Source organism: Danio rerio, chromosome 11 (genome assembly GCF_052040795.2).
Source record: "Danio rerio strain M-AB ecotype USA chromosome 11, GRCz13ab, whole genome shotgun sequence".
NCBI classification, from domain to species: Eukaryota; Metazoa; Chordata; class Actinopteri; order Cypriniformes; family Danionidae; genus Danio; species Danio rerio.
In genome coordinates, this window is record NC_141031.1 from 21,691,128 (window position 1) to 21,713,917 (window position 22,790).

The 22,790-nt window shown below is 39.1% G+C and overlaps 1 protein-coding gene across 1 annotated transcript in view; it reads left to right on the forward strand.

Moving 5' to 3' along the window:
* Window positions 1-8,385, forward strand: part of adamts9 (ADAM metallopeptidase with thrombospondin type 1 motif, 9) — a 61,147-nt gene extending 52,762 nt beyond the window's left edge. Inside the window, 2 exon segments of the mRNA NM_001423670.2 lie at window positions 157-318; window positions 2,441-8,385. Coding sequence (NP_001410599.2) covers window positions 157-318; window positions 2,441-2,629 — 351 coding nt within the window. The 3' untranslated portion in view covers window positions 2,630-8,385.
* Window positions 8,386-22,790: the final 14,405 nt, after the last annotated feature.

Below are 22,790 nucleotides of genomic sequence, written 5' to 3' on the forward strand. Positions count from 1 at the left end.
TTCTCAAACTTTTTCATCAAAGTCTTCAGTGCTGATCAGTGTTCCTCCAATGACGTATATTTTCCGTTAAAGCTAATGGGATGTGAAATTGGTCCAGTCTGAATGTGTGTGGCTTTTCTGTGATTATGAAGCTGTTGTTTGTTTCTCTTATGTCAGTGTTCGAGTACCTGTGCCGGAGGCTTCCAGAGGCGCGTGGTGGTGTGTCAGGATGAGAACGGATATCCGGCCAGCAGCTGTGATGAGAGCATTCAGCCCATTGAACAGCGCTCTTGTGAGTCTGGCTCCTGCCCGCAGTGGTTCTACGGCAGCTGGAGTGAGGTGACTGTGACTATACATACAATATACATTACTGATTACAATGTTGTGTTCGGGTGTCATGGTGGCGCAGTGGGTAGCACGATCCCCTCACAGCAAGAAGGTCAATGGTTCGAGCCTCGGCTGGGTCATTTGGCATTTCTGTGTGGAGTTTGCATGTTCTCCCGGTGTTCACGTGGGTTTCCTCCGGGTGCTCCGGTTTCCCCCACAGTCCAAAGACATGCGCTATAGGTGAATTGAACAACCTAAATTGGCCGTAGTGTATAAGTGTGGGTGTTTCCTAGTGTAGGTTGTGGCTGGAAGGGCATCCGCTGCGTAAAACATATGCTGGAAAAGAATTGAGCAGAAAATCAGCATGTTACAATGATTTCTGAAAGATCATGGGACATTGGACTGAAGTAATGATGCTGACAATGACAGACATTTTAGTTAGTTTTAATAGTAAAATCATTGTTAATTCATATTTTTTATTAGAATTTTTAAGAAATATAATTTAAATGTGTGTTCATGTTTTTATAATATTTTAAATTGATATTCAAAATGATATTTGATTAGTTTTTTTCTTTACAAACTAATGTTACATAATATGTATTACATTTTAAATAATGAATATTGTATTAATTTAAAATTATTATAAAATTTGAAATAGATAGAAATTATGAGTAATACTTTAAAATGAGATTGTATTTGTTAATTTTAGTTCATGTATTCACCAAAATGAACAAACAATGAGCATTATTTTACATGTACATTTATTACAGTATTTATTCATCTTTTATTAAGAGAGTTCATGCAAATAAAGTCATTCATTGTCAGTTCATGTTAACTCACTGCAATAACTCATATCACATTGGTAAATGTTGATTGTTTAGGTGAACTTTATAAATGCTGTATGAGTGTTGTTCATTATTGGTTCTGTTTAGTAAATACACTGTAAAAAATGCTGTAAAATTTACAGTATTATTGTCAATTTTAGTTGCAAGTAATACTGTAAATTTTAAAACTGCAATGGAAATGAACAATTACAATTTTGCTGTAGTTTTACAGCCCAACTGTAATTATTAATTTATAATGTGCTTGTAAATTTTACAGTATGATTGGCAATTTTTACATTTTTACTGGCAAAATTTAAAAGCACAATGTAAACTGTAAATTAGTTTTACAGCACAATTGTAATTGTTAATTTACAGCACACTTGTAAATTTTACAGTATTACTTGCAACCAAAATTCCCAGTAATACTGTAGTTTTTACAACAATTTTGTACAGTGTACATTAACATTAACATAATCAAACCTGGCGACGCAGTGGCGCAGTAGGTAGTGCTGTCACCTCAAAGCAATAAGGTCGCTGGGTCGCTTGTTGGAGCCTCGGCTCGGCTCAGTTGGCGTTTCTGTGTGGAGTTTGCATGTTCTCCCTGCGTTCGCGTGGGTTTCCTCCGGGTGCTCCAGTTTCCCCCACAGTCCAAAGACATACGGTATAAGTGAATTGGGTAGGCTAAATTGTCCGCAATGTATGAGTGTGTGTATGAATGAATGAGTATGTGTGGATGTTTCCCAGAGATGGGTTGCGGCTGGAAGGGCATATGTTGCGTAAAAACGTGCTGGATAAGTTGCCGGTTCATTCCGCTGTGACAACACCCAGATTAATAAAGGGACTAAACCAAAAAGAAAATGAATAAATGAATGAATGAATGAATAATCAAACCTTCCAGTAAATTGTGACCCACAAATTTTCTTTTTACATATGGTTATAATATTTTTTTAAATATTCAAATTCTATATTTAGAATATCACATTTAAATGAGAAAGTATAACTAAACACTAATGACTTCTTTTCAAAACTTCTTCCAAATACTTTGCAAATAGTATAGACTAAGGTCAAATGACACAGTTTAATCATGTTTTGCTTTTTTATTTCAATTGTTCTGTGTCAGATTTGACAGCATAGAATCAACCAAAATCGGTCCAAACTAAGCTTTGCAATAGTCTCCACTCAGCAAAACACTCTGACATTATGACATTCTGGCATGTGGTCCAGGCTTTCTTTAGGAAATGCAAATGAACAAAGATTACATCTGTTAATGAAGCAAGACGTTCACTCATGCTCTGTTTCTGCCTCCCCAGTGTTCAAAATCCTGTGGAGGAGGGATAAAGACCCGGCTGGTCGCCTGTCAGCGTCCCAACGGGGAGCGTTTTAACGATCTGAGCTGTGAAATTCTTGACAAACCACCCGACCGAGAACAGTGCAATACTCAGTCCTGTTCTATTAACCCTCACTGGAGCACAGACCAATGGAGCTTGGTACGCTCATAACTACATTAACCCTTTTCCCCTTCATAAGTTCTCATTCTCACAACAGGCTGAGGTTTCTTTACACCCAACAAATATCCAAGAAAACAAATGGAAACTCTTTAACGGTTTGATCTTTTGCTGCTTTGAGGTTGCACTTAAAGACCTACCAAAACATGCAGTTTAATATTGATTGAAAGTTTTATTTCCTAACTGAAAAAGTGAGCATCTCTTTGGTCGACTTGTTTTTTTTTCCCAATGCAGCTGTACTTTAAATTCATTCTAAGGATTGTGACGGTATTTGTGGTGGTTTGTGTTCAAAATATAGTACAGTTGTATTTAGTATTTACAATGCAGGCAGTTTACTTTGGTATAATGTTTTATTTTTGTTTCTGTTGCTCTTTAATATTGATTTTTTAACCATACCTCACGTGAAACTCAGCTAGCCATTGACCTTTTTTTCCACTTTATGATGGTGCTTTTTCAGTACAAGGGAGACTTTGTGAAAATCTGTTTATAGTTGCTATATTTTTGTATATTTAAGGTAACTGACTGAAGTAACTACAAAAGTAATTGTGACGTAAATCAAATGTAGCTTTCGTTCATTTTTATGTCTGTTGATTTGTTCTGATAGCCTTTTGTATTCTTTTTTCAAAATCAGTATTATTACTTTTGTTTTGTGTATAAATCTAGTTTTTTTTTTTGTTTTTGTTTATGTTTTTTTTTTAAGTTTGTTTTGTTGGCCAGTTACTTGTGTCTACCTCATTCTCAATGAAGAGCCCCATAACCGTTCTTTCTACTTTATATTAGTGGATGTGGATACAAAATATTAACATCCTTAAATGTATTGCTTAAAGTGTTAGCGCAGCCAGAAATTAAAATTCTGTTATTTATTACTCAGCTTTATGTCATTTCAACCCCCTGAGACTTTCGTTCATCTTCACTACACAAATGAAGATATTTTAGATGAAATCCTAGAGCTCTCTCATCCTGTATAGCCAGCTGTAGATGTTCATAAAACTGTCAACACATTCCACTTCAGTGGTTCGACTTTATTTATGCAAAGGTCCAAAAACACTTTGTAAATCTGTAAAAATCTGTAAATACAACTTTACCAATGTTTTCCACATCAGATCAGGAAGCATATTTACTATGGGCAATACTACTGTGTGCTTGCTTGTTTGCTTTGCGGACTCTTATGGCAAATTTGTCATACTTTATTTACATACTTCAATTATATTTACAGCTTTTTTTTTATGCACAAAAATGATTTTGGAGCATATGATTACAACTGAACCACTGAATTCACATTAAATGTTTTTGGTCTGGACTTGGAACATCTCAGGACAGTTGCTGTCTATGGAGGGTGATGGAGCTTTTATGCTGTATTCACAACAGATGCGGTACGCGTGGTAAAATCTTGTATTCGCTGGGTAAATAGACACGTGAACATTTTGAGTTTACTTCATACACGCATCAAATCTGCTTCATTAGCGTGTCATGGGTGGCCTTCTGTCTGCGCGGTGATTCTAGGTTCATTGCTAAATAGCGAACATGAATTTTATAGAGAGAATAGCTGCGTTTATGTGTTTTAAGAAGACTGAAAAACAGTGTCGATTCATTTGGAGCCGTGCGTGAGTCCACTTGGTCCATTCTGGGGTGCACAGCTCTGTGAGCTCATCAACTCCTCTAGAAACTTAACCTAGATAATGGAAGCTTTCAGCAGTGCTTCCAACTGAGCCGAGCCCAGTTTAATGAACAGTTGTCTGGTGTCGGTAGGAGAATTTTACCCCGGGACACCAACAACAGGCGCTATGTCATAATCACGCCCCTGCAAGAGAAACTCCTGATTGGTTAATGCGGCACGAATGTCCGCTGAAGTTCAGATTTTCCAACTCGAGCCATTCGCGCAAAACGCATAATTTGCGCCCCCTCATTCACGCGTATCGGATCGATTCGCGTCTTTGCATGTACTTAACATGTAAATCACTCACGCTTAACGCTTCTTCTGTGTCTGGTGTGAACACAGCGTTAGATTTAAGCTAAACTCTAATCTTAATGTTGTTCTGAGGCTGAATGAAGGTCTCTGGGGAATTGTAATAACGTGGGAGTGAGTAACTGATAACATTTTTTAGTTTTGGGTAAACTAACCCTTTAATTTGTTCTCTAATATCTCATGGATATGGCAGTAGATGATGACCAAATTTAAGAGACACATACAGTGTTGAAAAAAATGTTTTCCACCATACACAATATGGTTAAAATTGTTATTTAATGTGCATTAAAAAATAATAAATTAAAGTTTTAGTTTTAAAGGGACAGTTCCCACCAAAATGAAAGTTTGCTGTTAATCTTATAACATGCACTCTTAAAAATAATAATAATTATATATATTTATTTATATAAATAAAATAATCAGGGCTTGACATTAACTTTTTTGATCAACAGCCACTTTAATCCCTTGCCGTTTTCACTGGCCACAATTTTATTGTTGGGAAACTATATTTTATTCACATGAATGTGACTTTGACATGCTAAAACTACTCGATTTTGGCTTTGCGTTATGTCCACATGCCTCCTCATTCATTTCATTGTTGTTTTTAATAATGAGCAAATGTGTCATGGTTTCATAGTATTAGTTAGTTTTTATTTCACATAATTTTCAGAGCTCAGAATGAAGGATTTACCAAAATTATCTCTGACCACACCGAACATTAACAATTAATTATTTCTTAGTCACAAATTTTAAATGTGTCAAAACAAGCAAAATATAGCTGTATAATTTTTATTGAACAAAACATATGCAAAGTGATTTGTCCTGGCTAAAGGCCTCTCAGATCACCAGTTAACTACACATAAATGGAGAGTTAATCTCCCATTAAAGCAATGTTATTGTACACAATGATGATTAAAGCATATTAACGCAAAAGAAAGCAGGTATAAAAAAAAAACATACCGTGTGATAATGAAAGGATGATCACACACACAAACGCTTAACATTAGACTTATAAATATTCTGTTCAAAGAACAGTTACAGCGAAAGCAACTGGTGCTGCTTACAAAAAGACAAATCTGGAGCTCTTGAAAGCAGCAAGACAGTGGGTGCATGTTCATCACATTTTGTCTATTGTATTTGAAAAAGACCCGTTCACATCAGTTGTTTCTAGACACAGTTGCTTCACGCAAGGAAACGGGAGCGCGCACATGTTTTAAGCAGTCGCGCTCATCACCTCAGCTGATCATCCTCTCATTCGGTATTCACTAGCTTTCAAAAATAACACAATTATTTTTGTCTTTCGTGTTGCTTCTCAATTCTAAGATCACCTTTGCATGCATATTGGACCATCCTTATTGTCGAACCCTGCTTTTAAGAATTATTATCAGGGAAAATTATTTTCAACCAGCCAAAGTGGCTAGTGGGAGAGTCTGTCTAACCTGCCACCGCTGAAATCTACTTGCATTTGTCAGGTTGGGGGGTGTTAATGTCAAGCCCTGATAATAAATATATATATTTAAAACATGTTCATTTTTATTTGATGTTGTCTGTATACGCGTATAAATATACAGTACATAGGAACCACTGACTTCTAATTTTATATTAGACAAAGTACCACAGTTTCAGCTTAATATCTAATTCAACATTAAACAGAGTTATTAAATTAACATCAGACTTTCTTTTTTTGTGAGAATCATCCCTTCAAATTAAATCAACAAAATCCCAATCCAGTAGATACTTTTCAGGGGGTGTACTTACTTTTTCACAACACTGTATCATTGCTAACCTGTATTTTGTCCAAAGACACCATGGTGCTATAGTGTCTGAGGAGCAATTCCCTTTCATGACATGGTCTGTTACCGTAACCAGACTGAAAATGATGTGCTCTCAATCAAATGGCAGTATTGATAAAGGTGCGCATGAGCATTTCTGTATATTATTGTATGTATTTGTATTTATTACAACTGCCATACACGTGTCATTATATTTTCAAACAGTCAAATTAAACAACTGCAAGGTGTTATTTTTAAAAAGTAGGCTATTGTGCTGTAATTAATGCTTGATTTGTAAATCTAGAGACTTTTTGAATGTTTTATATTATTCTAAAGATGTTATATATATATGTATAAGCATACATGTTCAATATGCAATGAATGAAAGAAGGTACAAAATCACTAAGCATGATATCTGTTGTCTCAGATATCTTGTGATTTTTATCCTGCTGCTCATCTAAACGGGATGTCTATATTACCTGTTTTAATGATCTCGGATGGATTTTTTTGGTGCTCACACTTCAATACCTACAGAAAAAAAGAAGTCTGTATGGCTGTCAATTTCCTTTGGTTCAGCACAGGATATTAAGCAGCCCTGATGGCAGTGATACGGTCACAGTCAAGCGAGTGAACATGCATCAAAATAACAATGACAAGGGCACAAGGGGTCAAGGACGGCCTTTGATCTCTGGGAAGCTCTTTTCTGGCCTCATCTAATCAGAATGGACGCATTTCTCAGAAAGAGGTTTAATCTTATGGGAAAAATGAATGGAAAGAATAAGGGCCCCTATGGAGCACGGAGGCCTCCTCGGCATGGATATCTGTGTGTGGTTTCATTCTTGGGAGTTGGAATGTAGTGAGGCATGTTGCCGGGTTTGGACTGATCATTCAGGACGATGATTTCAAAGAAAAACAAGGGCACACTTATTTGTTTTGACTGCATTGGAATGTCATGAATTGGATTATTTGGTTTGGGTCGCAAATATACAAAAGTCTTGCTCATTTTTGAACCAAAAAAGCCTACATCGTTTGTATTTTATTTTTCTGGTTTAAGAGAAATTTGCTTAAACAGTCCACTCTGGGAAATGAGTTCAAGCTTGTGTGTTTCGAAATCGTGGGTGGTTTTTGCATGAAGGGAATTTTGAAGTGAATTCCCCTGCTTTGAGTGTAAATGTTGGTAATTTGCGCTCATTAAATCAGTGGAGCGTTTGTTTAACAAGGCACATCAACTGAACAGCAGTGTTGCAGTTTTTCATACCTTAAAGGGATAGTGCTCCCAAAAACTTAAAATTCAGCCATTATTTACTCATGCTTGCTCCAAACATGCTTGACTTTCTTCTGTTGAGCAAGATATTTTTAAAGAAACCAGGAAACATCTTCCATTAGGTGTTTTTATTCTATCAGATTTCTTCATATATATTCATTAGTGTTAATCAGAAGGTTTGAAACCAGTTAAGTAAATAGTGAGTACATTTTCATTTTTGGGTAAACTATCCCTTTAATCATCACTGAAATAAACGTCCTGCTATATCTAAATAATTTATAGGTCATTTTCAGATATTTTACTCATATGTAAACATTTAAAACAGCATTAAGCATTAAGATTTAAATACAGTAAACATATTCAGTTTATTTTCTGCACCAACTCAAAAACATTGATCTTTCATCACACGTGTAATAGCACAGAATCTCTCAAAGAAAACAGAAGCCTTTTCATGGTTGCATAAACACACACTCGCTGTAGAATTCTGAGTGAGCAAGTGTATGATTTATTATGAATCAACATCGAGGCCTTTGGATGAATTATTAAAGTGGATCGATATGACAGTGGTACATGGAGGTCTCGCTTTAAAGATAAATGTGTATTTTTATATGAAGTTTTTTTTTCTGTTGTGTTGTTTTGCTGCCTATGTTGATATTGAATTGTGTATAAAATGTATTCAGTTGAACCAATTGTATATATTTTGGTACTGTAAATATTTATAAAAGCAAATATATATTTGAATGTTAACCCAATTGCATGATATCTCCTTTTTTCCACCCCAGTTCTGGTTTCAAAATGAATTCCATCACCCTCAATACAACACACACTGATTTGCTAGGCTCCTCTTGAAAAATATCTCCGGGAAAGAAAGCATTATCCAATTGGAGAGTTTGTGTTCTCTCAGCTCATGTATTTCGCGTGTGCATGCTGGGAATGGACTCGTTCAACTTCAGACTTGTCGCCTCGTATCCATCCTCCCTCTACGAGGCCCTTTGATTATCCGTTTCCCTCTCATCCTGGAGTCCAGGGAAGCCTTTCTTTTTTCCCATCAGCTCCCCTCCTGGTTCATTCACTCAGTGAAAATGGTGCCAAAAAATATGTCACTGTTCCTTTGGTTCACGAAGCCTCACTAAAAATCTAGCCGCTGTCATTTAAAATACTTCTGAAATGCTTCATATTTCGTCTTTTATCCTAAAATGTGACTCTGGGCTACAAAACCAGTCTTATGTTACTTGGGTAAATTTTGCCAATAAACAAAAATACATTGCAATATTATTAAAATGACCTTCTATGCAGTGTGTAACAGCTCTAAGTGAAGTGAAATATCCAGCTAAAGCTTAAATCTGAAAGTGCACTGTTTTTAAAACTATTAATCAATCTATAAAAAAGTAGACTCAAAGTGGTTTAAATGAATCATGATGGAGGTAACGAGTCTTTAGTCGTGTCAACCTGACGTCGATACGAAACTCAAGCCCCACCCATTTGTTGCACACGCAGACCCGATAAAATTAAAACTCCCAACCCCACCCACAAACACTGTAGAAAGAAGAAGAGGAAGACAAACACTAGCAGATCCCGATTCGAATCATAATGCGAAAGTGATGTGCTCTGAAGTATGAGGGATGCATATCAGCCTTCTGTTGGAGACCTCCAAAACCAAAATATGACCTTTTTAAATGCATAATAGGGGCTCTTTAAATAAAGATCATTTGTAATTTTCCAACTGTAATTATATCAAAAGTCAATTTTTCATTAATAATGTGCTATTTAGACTATTTTAAATGCCTCAAATCTTGGTCAACAACATTTTGATCAAATGTAGTTATTTCCTAGCAAAACAAACAACAATTAAAACATCTCGGGTTACGTATGTAACCATGGTTCCCCGAGAGGGAACGAGACACTGCATCTAATTACTTATATCCAATTACTTATTGTCTGCTTATTCGCCGGACTCCCCCTATTTGAGGGTCCGAAGCAGACCAGTAACTGTTCCATCTTTCTCCAGTTGATAACCCGGTTAACATATGTATTCAGAGCCCTAACTGGGGAGAGTAAGTTTAACTTCTCTTGGTCCGACGACTGAAATGGGGGCGGGTGAAAGGCCTGTAGCACAGCAGGTCTCGCCACATAAGTGGGCACCTTAGGCACGTAGCCCCGTCTGGGATAAAGAAAGGCTTTGGACATGCCTGGAGAAAACTCCAGAAATGAAGGTGCAACCGACAAAGCCTGGAGGTCACCAACCCTTTTTAAGGAAGAAATAGCTAATAAGAAAGCTGTTTTTAGTGTCAGAAACTTATCTGACGCCTCCTGCAGTGGCTCAAATGGGGGAACAGAGATGCCCTCGAGCACCAATGTTAAATCCCATGTCGGTACCCTGTGTGTGCTGACAGGCCTTAGCCTTATGGCTCCACGAAGGAAGCGACGAATTAGCAGATCCTGTCCTAGTGACTCATCATCTAGGGGAGAACGGTAGGCCGCTATAGCTAACACGTACACTCTCAGAGTGGATGCAGCTAACCCAGCAGACAGGCGATCTTGGAGAAATTCCAGTACTGAGGCTACCTGACAGCTGACTGGGTTCAGCTGGTGTTCTCTGCACCAAGCTGAAAAGAGACCCCATTTTAGGGCATAAAGCTTCCTTATGGAGGGAGCCCTGGAGCTTAGAATGGTCTGAGCAACCTCGGTTGACAGTCCATACTCTATAAGGTGGGCCCCCTCAGAGGCCACACCCACAGTTTCCACAGGTCGGGTAGGGGATGAAGTATCATTCCTCCCGCCTGGGACAGAAGGTCCCTCCTGATGGGGATCTCCCACGGGAGACCCGCCAGCAGGGCTATGAGGTCCGAAAACCAAATCCTGGTAGGCCAAAACGGGGCTACCAGCAGTAACTGTACTCAGTCTTGACGGACCCTCTCCAGGAATCCTGGGAGCAGAGCGACCGAGGGAAAAGCATACAGACATAGCCTCGGCCATGTCTGAACCATGGCAACCAGTCCCAGAGGGGCTGGATGTGAGAGAGAAAACCAAGGTACGCAATGCGTGGTCTCTTGGGAAGCAAACAGGTCTACCTGCGCTTTCCCTAATCTTTCCCAAATGGTCTCCACCACCTCGGAGTGAAGTTTCCATTCCCCGGATCTCACCCCCTGCCTCGACAGGAGATCTGCTCCCATGTTCAGATGGCCCGGGACATACATTGCCCTAATGGACAGGATTTTGTTCTGGACCCAGAGGAGGATCCGATGTGCTGATGGTTGATGTAAGCGACCACCAATGTGTTGTTCGTGAAGACTAGAACATGATGGCCCCTTAGATCTGGGAGAAAGTGTTTTAAGGCCAGAAACACGGCCATCATCTCCAGGCAGTTTATGTGCCAGTAACGATGATGTTCTCCCCATCGTCCCGCTGCGGGAAGCCCCCTCAGGGTTGCTCCCCAGCCTGTTAGAGAAGCATCTGTCATAAGCATGACGCGATGACAGACAGCCCCCAACACTGGGCCCTGAGACAGGAACCAGGGCATTTTCCACATACTTAAGGCTCGAAGGCAGCGCCGCGAGACCTTGATCATGCGGAAAGGATTCCCCTTGAGGAAAAACCCCCTGGATTTGAGCCACCACTGCAGGGGTCTCATGTACAGCTCACCGAACGAAATCACGCTGGCTGCTGCTGCCATGAGACCCAACAACCTCTGAAAGTTTCACAGTGATGAACTGGCCTAGTTTGACTCTGTGTACGGCTGACAGAATCGAAGCGATTCATGGCGGGGACAGACGTGCTCGCATCGTCATGGAGTCTCATAGCACACCTAAAAAAATGGTCGTCCTGGCTGGAACAAGCACTCTTTTTGCGGTGTTCAACCGAAACCCCAACCTTCTGATATGGGTAAGAACGACATCTCGATGTCGAACTGCCATATCGTGAGTCTGCGCTAGAATTAGCCAATCGTCTACGTAGTTTAGGATACATATACCCTGCATACGAAGTGGAGCTAGTGCCGCTTCAACTATTTTGGTGAAGGTTCAAGGTGACAGAGCTAGGCCGAATGGAAGTACCTGATTATGGAATGCTTTGCCCCCGAAAGCGAACCTCAGGTATTTCCTGTGCCGGGGAAGGATGGAAATATGGAAGTATGCGTCTTTCATGTCTATTGTCAAGAACCAATCCTCGGACTGAATTTGTGACACCACGTTTTTGATGGTTAACATCCTGAGGGCCCCAATGGACCGATTTAGATTTCTCAGATCTAATATGGGACGCAATCCCCCATCCTTTTTGGAAACTATAAAATACCGGCTGTAAAACCCTGACTCTCTGTCGAGTGGGAGAACACGCTCTATTGCGCCTTTTTAATAGGGCCAGTACTTCCTGTACCATAACCAGAGTGTGCTAGAAATGTGCTAGGGGTACCAGCCTCTCGAGACTGGCCTCTGGTTGCTCTTGGACCCCCCCGAAGAGGGGGTGGGGCCCCCAATGCCCTCAGACACTGAGGAACGCCCACCCCGGGAGACACAGAGCCCCCCACCAACATAAGTGGTGAGGTGGTCTCTCCCTTTCTCCACGGACCCTGGTTCAGTGAGAGCTCTGAATGGTGCTCTCGGTGTCCAGGGGGGGCCTTGGGAAGCCTGACTCCCAACACGTCAGGACTTTGTTTTGTCCTTTGTACTTCACGATATGAGGACCTGGTTGACGGCTGGGGCTGTCTTTTAACAGCCCCCTGACTTTTTGATCTTGGGGGGAGAAAGTCCCCGAGGGAGCTAGAGCGTTTTTTAACTCTGTCGAAGGATTCTGCGACGCGATCGACGGCGTCACCGAAGAGCCCTGAGCTCGATATTGGAGCGTCCATAAAAATAGCTCTATCGGTTTCTGACACTTCTGCTTGTGTCAGCCAGAGGTGCCGCTCAGCAGCCACCAGGGTAGCCATAGATCGCCTCAAACTAGAGGCTGCCTCTTTAGTAGCTCTTAAAGCTAGATCTGACGCCCGAAGAGCTTCTCGAGGCTGTTCGGGTGTCTCTCCCCCACCTTCTAGGCACTCTTTAATTAGGTCAGCCTGATATGCCTGCAGCACTGACATGGTGTGCAGGCATCCAAAAGACTGACCAGCCGTCATATATGCTTTGCCGACTAGACCCGATGTTACTCTTAATGGTCTCGATGACAAAGGAGGGACCCTTGCAGATTTTAGATCTGAACGACGACGCGCTAAGTCCTCTTCTATCATTGGCATTACTGTACATGCCTTTTCCCCTAGCCCACGAACTGCTGAATAAATAGCTGTTTTTGGTGTCATTAACCGTGCTGAATACGGATTTTTCCATGATTTAGAAACCGCATCATGTAGCTCGGGACAAAAGGGGAGGTCCCTTAGTGGAGGATCTACTCTGCTGGGTAATTCTCTCTCATCCAGCATTCCTGTCAGACGCAGCTGCTGCTGCTCACGTGCTGGCTGCCAATGTATTACTTCAAACCTGTCAGCAGCACGTGAAATCACCTCCACTAACTCCTCATATTCCACTGACTGGGGCGGCAGATTCCCCGATCCTCTTTGCATTTGCTGCTGTGGCGCCTCGGTTTCCTCGGAAACGGAGGACGCCGCCCTCCCACCCAAGTGGTGCTCGCTGCAGAGCCATTTGAGGAGAGGTGAGCTCCAGAGAGGGGGAGCTTAAGCTTGAGCTCCACCTTTTTTGCACTTCTTCTACGAGTGATGTCACTGGGGGTAGGGTTAGGGGTGGGGTTGGTGTACGCATTAAAACAGCTTACAGGAGGAGGAGCGACAGCTCATGCTCCCCCTCTCTGGAGCTCACCTCTCCTCAAATGGCTCTGCAGCGAGCACCCTCTCCTCCCACGAGGCGCAGAAGAAACCGCAGAGCGTGCTTCTGACGCTCCCGAAGGAGGATTAGATCTCACGGATCCAGAAAGAGAAAGGACAGAGTCCGTCTCCATCTCATCCGCCAGATCTAGCTGCGAACCCCACGACCGAAGTCGACGCTCAGCCTCAGCACGAGCGTGACCCGAACCGCGAGGAGCGTGCGCCACGGGAGCTTTATTAAAGAATCCCCTACGACTACGCAGCACTTTACGGGAGAGGGCGTCACAGTGTCCACAGTCAGCATTCTCAAATGCTGCCAGGGCATGCTCTTCTCCCAAACACTCTAAACACACATCATGTGAGTCACCAGCCGTAATAAAGCGAGAGCATGGAGGCACACAACGTTTCAAGTTTTTCTCTGCCATATCAAAATAAAAAAGTTGTCAGTTTTTTTGTATTTTGTGTATGCAAGTCAGTAATGAAAGTTCACAGAAAGAGGGTGTATTTTCACGTGCGTGCTTCTTGAAAGCAAAGAAGTTGATACCGAACGCTCCGTACAGGCTTTTATACTCTCTGGTCTGACGACACCTGCTTAGTTACATTAGATTGATTTCACATGTGCTTCAAGACGCGTATAAAAGAGGTGTTCCCCTAGCGTTCTGGTTAGACGCGTGTTGAAGTTCCCTAGATGGGGAACCTAATTTAACAGCTTTCAGGTTAAAACAAACAAACAAACAAACAAACAAATAAATAAACAAAAACACTTACTGTTTTGTGGGATCAGTATCACATAATTGCACTGCAAATATTAAATAGTAGACCTTAATCGCAAATGATTTTGCTACTCACATTATCATATATCATGTTGTCGTCCTCTTACTCTGTAAATATCCTTCTATTATTCTCCACATGCCATTACAATAATAATCCATTAAGTAAATGACAATGATTAACACAATTTAAGACCATACATACAGTAAACTAATCGTATTCCAAATCAGACATAATCACCTCAAATGGCAAGTTAATTGGGCTTGTTCCTCAAGCAGTTAGACTTCACTTTAACGCTTTTGTGTTTCCTGCAGTGCTTTGCGTCCTGTTGGTGAGGATTTAAGTGCTGTAATGTGACTTGTGTCAGTCATTTAGGCCGATCAATCCCAGAGGAGAACTGCCAATAAAAGCTAAAGTGAGCATTGCCCTCAGTGTAAGACTGGAGGCTGGGGAAAGGGATAGTAAAATATGCTTTACATATTTTGAGTGTATTACTGGCCCGTAGCCAGCGTATTGAAAGAGGTGGTTCTTTTCTCAAAAAGTAAAACTTGTTGCAGTCATTTTCCTCAGTTTCTATTAAATGATTAGGATCAAATTATGCACTTTAGAAACATTTTAAGCACAAATCTTTGCTGTATTAGCTTTTCGGATGGTGATCATAACCACTTTTTAAAGCAACAAAAATATTTACTATACTTTTGGCAACGTGTTAACCATTTACCACAACGTGTTTATTTAGAAATTGTCATTTAAAGTTATTACAATTTTATAAATAATGTTATGAGATTAGAATTTTATAATTAAAAATTTTTAATAAAGTAGGAAAAAAAATACTTATTTTTAATCATGCTTCATTACAAAATAGGAATCTGTTAAAACTTGTAGCCAGGTAAATAACACACTGGTCAGCTTATTTCCTCAGTCAGACTTTGTAAATTTGAATGATTAAACATTTCATTTGTCTTAAAGCCTTCTTCTAGCAGTTTTTTTTTACAATATATGATGCCATAAACTGGGTGTGGGGGGGGGGGGTCTTTCAACAATCCCAACCCGCCTTGGCTACGGCCTGTAATAGGATGTGTCCTAATTTTTTTTTTTTTTTCTGAGCATAACATAATGAATTTACACAATTTTCCCATGGACTGCACACCCCTTAAATGTCATTTCAGGAGTTTACACACTTAGTTCACACTTAGATCAAGTAGGCCTTCAGATCTCCTCTGGTGAAAGTGGAAAAGGGGGAGATGAGGTGGACAGAGGATTCTTCAAAAACAAAGATATGGGAGGTTAGACCAAATTGGCTATTTACTTTAGGCTTGGATTGATCTGATTGGTTTATCAATGATTGTTGATGTGAGACCAGCCGTGATCAATCATGACATGTGATCCTTTCGAATTTAGCTTATAAATTTTCACTCAATTTAACAGCAGTTTTTAAACCCAAAAAGTCGTATGTACAACTACAATAAGAAACATTTCATGAGATCACAATATTTTATAATAATATAATAGTTTATTTGTATAAATAATTAATGTTTCAATGCAGCTTTACAAAAGGTGCACATTAATGCATCATAATCAAATTATGCTAAAGTTACGATCAAAGATAAGTTATTATATACAGACATAGTTAAGCTGCAATCTTACTGCATGTAGGTAATGTCTTAGAGCAAATAGAGTAAAAAAAAAAAAATGTTAAGGTCAGAATTATAAGCCCCACGTTTAAATTTCTGTTTAACAGAGAGCAGATTTTTTCCAACTCATTTCTAAACATAATTTTAATAACTCATTTCTAATAACTTTTTTATTTTATTTTATTTTTTTTATTTAATTTATTTTATCTTTGCCATGATGACCGTAAATAATATTTGACTAGATATTTTTCAAGAGACTTCTATACAGCTTAAAGGGACATTTAAAGGCTTAACTAGGTTAATTAGGTTAACTAGGCAGGTTAGGGTAATTAGGCAAGTTATTGTATAACAATGGTTTGTTCTGTAAACTCTGGTAATTTAATTTGATGTAAACAACAAAAGGGGACTTTTTAGGATTTTTTTTGTTGAATTTTGAACAATTGTTTGAATATTATTCATAATTCCTTCATATTCAGTAATTAGCTTCTTCGTTTGAAAATAAAAAAAGGCTAAATAATTGTATTTAACACATGAAGTCATTTAAACCACAATGTAAGATGTGTTATTGAGAGTCCATTAATTTTAATACATTACATCATGCAATACATACAGTTGTAGAATTACAAAAGTCTTTTCTTTACACAGAAAATGAATCCCATACACTTTTACCTCATCCTTACATTTTCAGTGGCCCCGGCTGGAAAAAAAAAATGCTGTTTGAAAGTTGTGTGCAAACATACAACTTAGCTTTTTCAGAGACCAGCTTTCTTCTCTTCAATTGTAATCCAAACCTGTCACCACATACTGATTTATGACTTTCACTGGAAGTAATGGATTCCTGAACAAACAGACTTGCTGTATGTACATATAACAGTAGAATTGATGCAGAGTTCCATTAACCTACCGATGTGTCTCTTCATAGTGTTCATCATCATGTGAAAAAGATCTTCACAAATGTCCCCTTGTCCTTCACCTGTCTTCTATCCAGCACTGTCAAGACTCAGGCTGTCTTCTGCTACAGGTGGGCCAAAAGAGACTGACTGGTAAGAGATGAATAAAGAGAGAGAGAAGTGAATTGATGAACAAGTGAACGTGAGCAGAAGAATGTATGATAGAGTGTAGCACAACAGTGACCGCCTACTATTTTCTTTTCTTTTTTTTTTCAAAGTAACATTTCACTCAAAATGAAAACTGTCATTATTTATTTCCCCTTATTTCATTCCAAATCCAGAAAGATTTTCTTTCTTTTGTGGAATATTAGCAAGGATACAGTCATTTTGTCCCTGAAGTGTTAAACAGAAGTATATGTTGATTAAATTCTTGTTGGAAAATTACTAGGCATACGATACGATAATAATTGCTGTATTCTGAATGGGATAACTCCCCATCTGAAATGTTTTTCTGAGTGAAAACGATTAATGCCAAACACAAAAATGTGCGCATTGAACCTTTTGAACAAAGGACATTGGAGGGTACTTGTGATGGACACTTTCTGCTGAAAGGGGTGGTCCAGAGTGTAACATGAAAACGACTGTCGTATTTCATAGTTTCTCCAAAAGCCCGCCCTTAAGAGGCTCTGATTGATCAGCTAACAAAATGTGCTGTGATTCGCGGATTGGCTTTACGTCACCAGGAAGCATCATGTCCAGTCATGTTTCTACTAGCATGCACTCTGCCTCTGCTGTGTAAATACTGTCAGTCAGTGTGAGCCTGATTTAGACAATAAAGATATATATTTTTTATAATTCTCTGGAACATAATTAACATTAAACTGTAAGCACTTATCTCTTTGTGTCGTGTCCTTTAAAAGCCTGAATACAGAAACAAAAGACGCTCTGTGGAAATAGCAGTGTTTGGACGACATTTAGGCTTTCTTTGCTATAACAATACAGTGCCTCTGGCCACGCCCCTTCACTACGTGGGGTGTATGCGCGTGGTGAATATGCATAACCTGAAGGGTTTAAGATCGCATTAACTCGGATATATTATTTTTTGTATTCCCCAAACTTTGTTCGCTGTAGGCTTTGCTGAGCTAACTCTGTAAACAGGCAATGTCTCCCTTTGCATTGAACTTTGAGTGTATTACACCCTGTTTGTGTTCACACAGCTACTTTACACATCAACTAAAGTTTAAATGAGCAATATCACACGAGTAGCAGTGCGATGTGGCTGTATATTGTCACTGGTGGGAGGCGTGCGTTGGCATGGGCCGCAGGCCGAGTGCCTTAGTGTCCCATCATTGATGATATACAGCCAAATTGTACTGCTACAAGTGTGATATTGAATGTATACAACAATTCAACAACAATTAACCCCAAACAAGTCAAAGCAAAGCAAAAACTACCAGAATAAATAAATAAAAAATAAATACAGCACTACAACAAATAAAAGAGAGAGATAAACTCAGAATGTCACTTACCAGATTTATAATGATTTGATCAGCTGTAGTTTTACATTGAATTTTTCTCCTCTAAGGGCTTATGTGGTCTCTGTCACCATCTTGTAGATGGACAATGTCAACCACCTTTACTCTGCTACAAAACAATTACATTCTCAACTAAAAAAAAAAAAAAACCTCAAAAGTACATTATGTTGTCCGACAGCTGCAATATTTGCCAAACTGAAGTCCTCTGCTTGCCACTTGTGTGGGCAGAGTAATACACAAGTGGGAAGAGGCTGTCATGTTCTGATATTGCAGAATATTGCACAGCTATCAGCAAATCAGATTCGAAACCGGACAGAAATGTTGTATAAAATATGATATCTTAGTGGACCACCTCCTTATGTATTTCTGCACATGTTTTATAGTGCAGCTGACTAATTTGATTTTTGGATGAATTTTAGCGACACCAGTGGCCATTATGTGAATACAGCCAGCGACTTACACCTGTTTCACACCGCAAGCGTCAGCAGGCGCTGGGTCTATTTTTGCCGCGCTGCTCACGTTCAATTAAATTGACAGTGCATTGATAATGACCAAAACACATTGAATAACAGTAAAAAGTAGCAATTTTACCCAATAAATGCCTTAATAATGTCAACGAATTTATATATAGTCAATCAAATGAACTTTAACGATTAAAAATGGCAACAAACATTTATTTAGGCCCGAACTACAAAACTAAATGTAAAACAATTTCAGTTTTGCTTAAGTTGCACGCTAGTGTTGCAGGTAAGGGGAAATAGAATATTTAGTGGAGTAACTCGGCCTACAGCAACCTGACAATCAAAAACCAAATGACATGATATCACAGGCGATTGTCTTCTGACTGAAGACACTTCTTGTAGAGCTTGAGAGACATACAGTACTATCTGATCTATAAAATTTGTAAAATAAACATTTGCAGGTTAAAGAAACAGCATAGGAGGAAGTTGCCGCGAGCCTTGGTGCAGATGAAAAGTTTAAAAAGTGTATTTGTATATAGAGAGACATGGGTAACTAGATAGAATAGACAGAGATAGGTTGATCTCTGCAGCAGCTGCCGAAGAGCTGCGCGCTGCAGACGCAGCTGGTGTGAAAGGCAAACGCCTGCATGCTGCTTCTGCTCGACATATGCGCTGCGCACGCTCTGCTCAAGCACTGCTTTCGCTTGCGGTGTGAGATAGGCGTTATTGTTTATACTCACACCGAGAGGGGTCTGGATGCAGACCTGGTGCAATGCAATCTAAGCTGCATCCAACGCTTTTTAATGCGCTCACCTAACCCCACCCCTAACCTTACCCATCACAGTAACATCATTCACTCCATTGAGTGCATTGTGTCTGACATTGCATCGCTGAGTGATGCAATCTCAGCTTGCAACATAAAGGCTGCATCCAGATACTATTGCTCACACCTGTGTGAACGATAAGGTACAAAAGACTAAACGCAATTCAACGCCCTGATATACTCATGGCAAAACTGTTTTGTTTATTGATTAAAGTAAAAATGTTTTAAATGTCTGTAGCGATAAAATTCTAGAACAAAAAATAAACTAAAATTTCAATTATATTATTTTCCCTCCCTTAATACAAACAGTTCTTTAAACATCTGGAAATAAACAGAATTACTTAAAACCACACTTCTAGATTCTGTGAATAATATGTTATGCATTCATATATACTGTAGTTCTTTTAATAAATGTTACAGGAGGCGTTCAAAAAATTGAGGAAAATGTTTATAAAGTCAAAAAGTTGAGAACTACTTGGTCTACAGAAAAACTTTTTCACACAACAAATCTGTTCCATAAAATTGAAATCTGGGTCATCTATCAGCATGAAATCACAGCACTTAACAGAAGTGTAATTAGTTGAGTGCTCTGCTCGAGAGAACACCTCCACTTCTCCCCCAGCGCAGAGACGCAGGCAGCTGGTGCCTATTAGAGCAGCTCACTTTGCCTGTCGGATGCTTGAGGGGCCAAGTTACCTCGCACAAAGCTTGGTTCTGCCCATTGTCAAAAATTTACAGCATATGACAGGATTCTCAGAAACTGGTTCCTCTCTTCCCAATTTCTATATCTGAGGTTAACTGTTGATGGGTGATCTGAGAATAACTTGAGGGCCTTGAAAAAGCAAACATGATCATCTACTAGTTGAAGGTGCAGTAAGTGATCTGCCTAAATGCTATCTGTTAGCATAATATCTTTGAAAACACAGTCCCTTCCCTGCCGCCCATAGCCCCGCCTCTTAAAATCACGAACATGTACCTAAAAGATGACCGAGATCCACTAGATCAGTGGTTCCCAACCTTTTTCTTTTCATATATATATATATGTGTGTGTGTGTGTGTGTGTGTGTGTGTGTGTGTGTGTGTGTGTGTGTGTGTGTGTGTGTGTGTTTGTGTAATATTAATATATAGTAATATGTATAGAAAATATTAATTAATCAGTTTTAACTTGTCTTGGCCTTCAATAAAACCAAAATCTAGGTAGGCTTTGTCATACTGTCTAATCTTTTTCTTCGCCTCTGAAGAATCACTGCATTTACGTTTGTCTGCCATTTTTGTTTTGATTTTGCCTTTACGACACGTTGACAAGCAGATTGCGCGAGTGAGCAAAATTTAAATATTTATTTAAAGTTATTTATTTTAATTATTTTCACTATTATGTTGGAATTTTAAGTATGTGTTTAGATTTTTTTTTTTTTGGTACTTAAAAATACATATATAATAGTAGGGCTACTCGATTTTGGGAAAAATCATAATCACGATTATTTTGGTCATAATTGTAACGATTATTCAAAACCATTGCCAAAATTATTAGCACTCCTGAGATTTTTTTTTTTATAAATATTTTTCCAAATTATGTTTAACAGAGCAAGGAAATTTAACAGTATTTCCTATAATATTTTTCTTCTATTTGTTTTATTTTAGCTTGAATAAAGAAAGGTTTAAATATTTTGAAACCAATTTAAGGTCAATATTATTAGCCCCCTTAAGCAATATATATTTTTGATTGTCTGCAGAATAAACTACCGTTATAATGACTTGCCTTATTACTCTAATTAAGCCTTTGAACTGCACTTTAATCTGAATGCTTGTATTTTGAAAAATATCTAGTAAAATATTATGTGCTGTCATTATAGCAAAGACAAAAAGAAATCTCAGTAATTAGAAATGAGATATTAAAACTATTATGTTCAGAAATAAGTTAATAAAATATTCTTTCCATGAAACAGAAATTGGGCAGGAAAAGGTTTGCTAATATTCAAGAGGGCTAATAATTCTGACTTCAACTGTATACATACAGTTATTTTCCACCCTGCAAAGGAAAGAGAAATAAATACAATAGAATAAAATAAAAATATGAAACAAACTGTGCTTTAAGCATCTTCACTGTAACAAAAACACTTTAGCTACAGCAGTCCTTCAGTCAAGAGCAGCGAGGGTTGTTTATTACACAAATGAGGGTTAATGTAAATAATCACGAAACACCGCGTTTTGACACCTATTTGACCATTAAAGCGCTCACGTTAAGATGACTTTAGATGTCTGCGCTCCTCTGCTCGTCTCAGTGTGCGAATGAGAGTGAATGCTGACCGGCCGCGGGCTTCTGACTGCGTGATCGTGCTGCACACACACATAAGCTCTTTCGCGCTTTTAAGAGCAACACGTGTACAACTGGAACGTGGCAAAATATGATGCAATAATCATTTATCTCGATTAATGCTTTTTTATAATTGTTTGAAACCGAAATCTAAATCGGATATTCGATTAATTGCAAAGTCCTTTATAATAGTGGAGCATTTTTATGCCTTTTTCTACCTCAATACTTATCCTCTCCCGCGCCCCCCCCTGTGAACTCTGGCGCCCCCCTTAGGGGGGCGCGGACCCCTGGTTGGGAACCACTGTACTAGATCTTGTCATTTGCCAGTTAGAAAACTTTGTAGTACATTATAATAGTACAATTCTGAACGAAAAACTGTATTATATCCAGGGCTGCACAATTAATAGAAAAAAGATCACAATCTCGATTCGACACTGCACACGTCTTAATTAAACTTTTCTATGATTCAGCCAATTAAATTTTTTAAGGTCAGGAGAGAAGCAAGGCAGTCGCACAAGTCACAGCAACATTGACACCATCAAATGGTGTTATAAGTGTCACATGCTGTATTTATGAGGTGTAATTAACCCAAAAATGTCATTTCTTTCTTCATGTAATGTATTCGCGACCACAAAAATCAAACGTGAGCTGACCGCCCAGCTGTTTGTTTACTACCGAAAATGCGCGTGCACGCCCAATGACTGCCTACTTTAGTGAACACAAGCTGCATAGACTGTGAATAACAGGTAATGAAGTTGTAATTAATGATCAGTTTAACGTAACGTTCAGAGCGATCATTTGAGGGCCGTGTGGGAGGTTTGATTTGCATGTGTGTGTTTTTTTCTCACAGTGACAGCAGCCAAGAGCCAACTCTGGCACAACTCTGAAGTGAAAGTGAAACCTGTGCACACATCATTTA